This window comes from Austrofundulus limnaeus, unplaced genomic scaffold (assembly GCF_001266775.1).
Source record: "Austrofundulus limnaeus strain Quisiro unplaced genomic scaffold, Austrofundulus_limnaeus-1.0 Scaffold496, whole genome shotgun sequence".
NCBI lineage: Eukaryota > Metazoa > Chordata > Actinopteri > Cyprinodontiformes > Rivulidae > Austrofundulus > Austrofundulus limnaeus.
The window spans coordinates 223,444-229,410 of NW_013952898.1; the positions used below are offsets into that span (position 1 = coordinate 223,444).

Here is a 5,967-nt window from a genome sequence, read left to right on the forward strand (position 1 = left end):
TTTTAATATACTTACATTTAAAACTGTACTCCTCCACCGTTTCGACTCTCGCTTCGTCATCCATTACTAGCATAAAAAAAAATCTCCGGTCGGGCCGCAATGCATTATGGGATATGGTGGGCCGGGAAGGATCCATCGGACCTGTCCTTCAAATCGGGGAAAAGGAAGGACGTATTTGTCGGACGCATCGGAGGAGTCTTCGGTTTTGGACGTCCTTCGTCGCGGCGCTGTGACGTATGCGGCCGACAAATTCGACCTTCGGAGGACCCGTCCTGCCGTTTTGGACACAGCCTTGGACGGCCTTCGTCGCGGCACTGTGACGTATGCGGCCGACAAATTCGACCTTCGGAGGACCCGTCCTGCCGTTTTGGACACAGCCATTGTTCCAAAGCTTGGGAGCCACGACTGAAAAAGCTTGATCTCCCCTCAGTTTCAGCCTGGTTTTAGGAATGACCAAAAGCAGCTGAACAGAAGATCTCAGTGCCTGAAAAGGACTGTAWGGTTGAAGTAKATCAGCGAGATAAGAGGGTGCAAGGCCATGTTGGCATTTGTAAGTGAGCAGGAGAATTTTAAAATCTATTCTATAGCGCACTGGGAGCCAGTGAAGGGAGGATAAGACCGGTGACCTATGCTCAAACCTACGAGTTCCTGTTATAAGTGGAGCTGCAGCGTTCTGAACAAGCTGAAGACATGAAAGGGRGACCTGACTGATCCCCACATGAAGTGCACTGCAATAATCTAATCGACTAGTAATAAAAGCAGGTACTATTCTCTCAAGGTCAGGTCTAGTCAATATTGGCTTGAGCTTGGCTATCTGTCTTAGCTGAAAAAAAAAACTTTTCTGCCTAGACTTGATAAAATGATCAAATTGAATTGCAGGTTGGAGATCAAATTGTGGAGATCAACGGTGAGGCAACCCATGGCATCACACACACTCGAGCAATTGAGCTGATCCAAGCAGGCGGCAACAAGGTCCATCTGCTGCTCCGAGCGGGCCAGGGCCTGGTCCCAGATCACAGTGAGTCTCCACTGAAAAAAAAAAAATGTTTTCGTTTACATCTAACACATTAATCACACACATATGGAAGAATAAAAGCTTAACGGCAGGGTGCTTTGTGATTCTCATGCACGTGTTGCAATCTCTTAGACATTTTCTCTCTTTCACACTCCCAACCTGTCATGCTGTTGATCTATTTTGCTTCCTCTGTGTTTCTGCCCAGCTGTCTGTTTCTACCTTTTTCTTCTCTTCCTCCTGTAGGTCTGAACTCTTCTTCCACCCTATGCTTCTACATGAAACCAGAGCATCAGTAAAGGCCTCACTGCTTTTTCTTGGTCTGTCTCTAATAACTTGGTAAATCTCAGACTCCTCTTACTTTTTTGCCTTTGATCCCWCTTTTCAAAGTTTTAGGTTCTGTCTGTCCCTTCTTATGTTAATCTCAGTGTGATTTATTTTCTGCTAGTCAGTCTCATCTCTGGAGGCTTGGTTTTTAAAGCAGTGAATCATAGAAGAACCAAAAGATGAGAAGGAGATCTAAAAAGGGGATTAAAAAGATTTCTTGGGATGTTGCTGAACTCAGGCCTCATCCWTGAATTAAAATAGAGAAAATGTCTTCTGTTAGATGTGTGTGTGTTCACTTCTCAGCCTTGTTCCTGCTGTTTATTCCTCAGGTTCAAAAGACAAAGCACCTGCTCCAACACGCTTTCCCAGACTCTCTGCGTCTGATGACCAGTTGTCTCCAGTTTCTCCGTCCTCCAWCTTCCTCTCTACCTCAGAAGGACCTTCTTCCCCCAAAGTGTTGGCCTCTAATGACGTCTCCAGAGGGGACCTCAGAGTGTCTGGGTCAGCCGACGATGGACAGGCCAACAGATCAAGAGGACAGCAGCTTCTTYACAACAGCCAGAAGCGTACCACCAACCCCAGCACCTCCACGACACAAGCTGCCAGGGCCAACTCAGAGTCTGGCAGTTCAGGGAAAGCCACCGAAGGCCGGACGGATCACATGGAACAGACCCAAAGCCCCCCGAAAACAGAGCGAGGCCGCAGCGGATCCCAGGATGACATGATCGAGGAGAGAAAAGCCCAAGGGCAGAGACACCCCCGCTCCTCTAGTCCAAGGAAAGGTTCCAGGAAGGAGCGTGATCCCACAACGCGTTCAAGGAACCTGGAGGAGCCCCCGAGCCCCCGGCGCCCGGCGGGCCAGCAGCCCAGTGCTTCCACTAAGGAATCTAAGGACAGAAAGCAGAAAGGGGAGGACGCCACCCACCGGCAGGAGAGAGGGGCCGCGGAGAGTGGGCGCAAAGGCTCGGGAGCCGGCGAGCGCCGCAGGAAGGGAAAGCGAACCGAGGCGAGGTCAGATGCCGACCCCGGCCCCACGAGCCAGAAGAGTGGAGGTGACCGGGCTGACAGAGAGCCCCCAGGAGACCGGCTGCAGGAGACAGCTGAGGACGTGAGCAGGAAGAATCCCGCAGGTTCCAGTAGCGGCATCATCCAGGACCCCAACTGCAAGAAGGCTCCCATCACCCCGGGGCCCTGGAAAGTTCCCAGCTCCGCCAAAATCCAGTCCCACGTGGACACAGCATATGCAGATGTATAAAACCTGAACAGGACTACATGAAGACGAAACTGAGCCTCTGAAACACAGATGGGAGGAACTGAAGGATTTATTTTTTTAAACTGCAGAACACTCTGTAACCAGCAACATACCTTCCCATTGACTGTTTTTTTCTGTTTGTTGTTTGTTTTTGCACCCAGTTTGCCTCAGACATGTTGCACCAAGCTGCTGATGAGTATTTGTTTCTTCCATGGATTTGTGTAAAACTGAAGGGAGTGTTTTTTATGTTTATCTTGTTTTTTCTTTTTTCTTGGTTGGTTGCTTTTGGCTGTTTTTGTTGTTGATTTTTTTATTTAATTTAATTTTTTTGTCTATTTTGTGCCAATCAAATAGTGTACTCCGGTGATGAAGACTCTGACAGCACCCACTGTGAACCAGTTTGTGGCTGACTTAATGAAGCACTCGTCCTTTTTTTTTTTTACCCTGAGCACTCAACGGAACCCGTTTCTTATCTCTCACTTTGAAGGAATACAAGCATATCTCAGCAGCAAGATTTGATCACTGTTAATGAAAAGTTTTTGAGTTGCTCCTAAAAGGAACTCGAGAAAATCGGTGTCTTCTTAGTCGTATTTTTAATTTAGAAAACCCGAGGAAAACTGTGACTAGTGTGACTGCGTTCAAACATATGAAGTCGTGAATCCAATGTGGGTGGAAGGACCACCCTGGAGCTTTTATATGCATCGATGAGCAGACCTGATACTTGTGCTTATAGATCTAATGTTTATTATCTGTGTTGTGACAATAAAACCTGTGTGTATTTTCTTAGAAATATAAGTTTTTATTTAAAAAAAAAGGCCGTCAGTAGAGATGTCCATGCTGTGAGGGAGCACTCTTTTGACGTGTACTCGGAAGAATATAAAACGTTTAGAAAAGCAGAGTTTTTGTTTAAAGATTCCCACTAAGAAGAGCTCAAATCAGTCATGAAAAAAGGMAATCCGCCCTTTTTACCAGATTTTACCGTTATTTAAATCAAACCTCAGGAGTACGAAACACAACAGATGGCGTGGCATTATTTAATGAAGAAAAATGGAAAAGATTTAGGAAAGACTAACCCTGCTCCATGATTCAGTCACTTTTAGAACCTGCTTTAGTAGCAATTTATTAGTTTGTAATGTTTGGGGAGGAGCTTAGTCCTGTTCTCTCCAGTTCTCCATTGTTTCAGTTCTTTCAGATTTGTTCACTGAAGTTTTCTAAAGGTCCTCTCTGTCTTTAAGCCGAGTTTTTTTTTTACCCAGTTTAACCCTCACATTTCATGTTTTGTTTACTTTTCCCCAAACATGGCGTGAGCATTATCAATAAATACATACGTTTTGGCCTAATCTGTCCAAAGGTCTTTGTTCCCACACTGTAAAAAATGAAACGTTGGATTTACTTAACCATGTTATGTTACCTGGTTCCACTTAACTGAGTTGAGTAAATTCAAAGCRAKATACCAGTTTTTTTAGCCAAAGAACATGAGCATGTTGCTTTGAATTTACTCAACTCAGTTAAGTGGAACGGGGTCACATAACATGGTTAAGTAAATCCAACATTTCATTTTTAAAGTGCATGCTTAATTTAAACCTCTTCAATCTGTCCAGAAGCAACCGTGGTGGATTTCTTCTTTTTTTCACCTTTCTGTTTTGCATTAAAGTTTGGTAACTTAATGCTACCTGTTGTGTTTTTGTACACTTAATTTTTGAACCTTGTAAAAAAAAAGATTTTTATTACATCCTAGGCTAATATGTGAAAACATCACGTGAAAGCAGGTGAACCTTTGGTTCCCCATGACTCTTATCAGTGTCTGGAAACAGTTTGTTTCATAATGTTGTAGACCACTAGCAGCACTATGTGTATGTATACATGACCCGTAGTGTGTTCTAGATACTTCACTATTACAAGAATTAGAGACATATATAAAAATATGTGTTTTTTTAATAGAATAATGTATACGGTACTTTACAGAGCTTGATTGATAAAATAAGAACTCTGCTTTTAATTTACTCAAAACTTAGAGAGACATTTGCATTTTTTAATCTTTTTTTTCTGAAGCCCAAAATCAAATAATGACAGTTTGGTGTATACATGACGCATGGTGTTCTGGTTTAATTACAACAACAAAAAGAAGTTATTCTGTCAGCATTTTGTACCACAGGAAAGCTGCTCCATATAAACTGTCCGAACAGCAGCACTTCTTTGAAAATCAGAACATTTTAAAAAGACAAATGTAGCGTTTCAGTGTGGACTACAGCTTTGAACAGTGCTCTGCAACAACCAATTTATAGCTTTAACTCRACCTCATCTACACGCCTGCTTCACTGTGTGTTGATCGGTCTGTGTGATCACTAAATTATTTATTGTCCAMGTTGTTGATGTAATGGGCTATTACTTACTGTTCCTATCTCCACCACGTCTGATATTGTGGCCTTGCATTGCTCCGAAATATTTAAAACAGAAGTCATAGTTTTGACATCACAGTAGATGTAAATGTTTTCTAAAATGTACAGCACTTGTAAAAAAAAAAAAGGTTTCTCAGAAAAAAGATCCTCTGTATATTGTTTCATTATTTTTTTAGGGGAACTGAAAAGAAATGTTATAAAATGGGTGAAAGTAATAATTTGTGAAATTGTTCATGCACTGATAAATAAAGGTTTACTAAATGAAAATTGCAAATAATTTTTTTTTCTTTGATAATAATAGATTTGGGAGTATCTGTAGTGAATCAGGTAATTTTGCATCACATCGTCCTAAAAGAAAAAAACATTTCTTGAGCAAAAAGTAGAAAACACAATGAACACAGTAAAAGAAATGCATTGCAAAAGTACATTTTATAAAACACTTTAATGAACAATCCTTGACACTGATAAAACAATGCCAAACATTTAGTAAAAGCTCATAAAACATCTCTTTTTGAGGCATTTAGTGTATTTGTTTCTATAAAATTCAGACAAAATTCAACATAGAAACGTAAAAATTCCAGTCTGTTCCTGGTTCAAAAACATTCAGGGTCTGGCTTTAGTTTTCACACACAAATATTTGATTTTCAGTTTTTTAGAGTGACCATAATGAGCAACTGGCAGCAGCTAATATTTATTTTTTTATTTTTTTATTTTTTTTGGATGGCCTCCCTTCTCCCCTTATAGCCATCCTCTCCACACCATTATGAATTTGTTTTAAGTGAAGTGAAAATAGAGACAGAGAGAAAAACAGAGAGAGAAGTAATTAGAAAGATAGAAAGATTGAAATAGCGATTAGGATTATATTTAATTTACACCAACAAAACACAGGACCACACACCCAACATCTGTCTGCTCACCTGAAAAATAAATGGATAAATACATGGAGGGCATATATAAAAATATACACATACCCATAC

General features: G+C 41.4%; 1 protein-coding gene across 1 annotated transcript in view; it reads left to right on the top strand.

Annotated features, from left to right (window-relative positions):
- LOC106530164 (membrane-associated guanylate kinase, WW and PDZ domain-containing protein 3) overlaps positions 1-3,381 on the top strand; it is a gene marked incomplete in the record, with an annotated part of 125,785 nt that extends 122,404 nt beyond the window's left edge. Inside the window, 2 exon segments of the mRNA XM_014025745.1 lie at positions 880-1,018; positions 1,669-3,381. Of these exon segments, the coding sequence (XP_013881199.1) occupies positions 880-1,018; positions 1,669-2,594 (1,065 nt within the window).
- Positions 3,382-5,967: the final 2,586 nt, after the last annotated feature.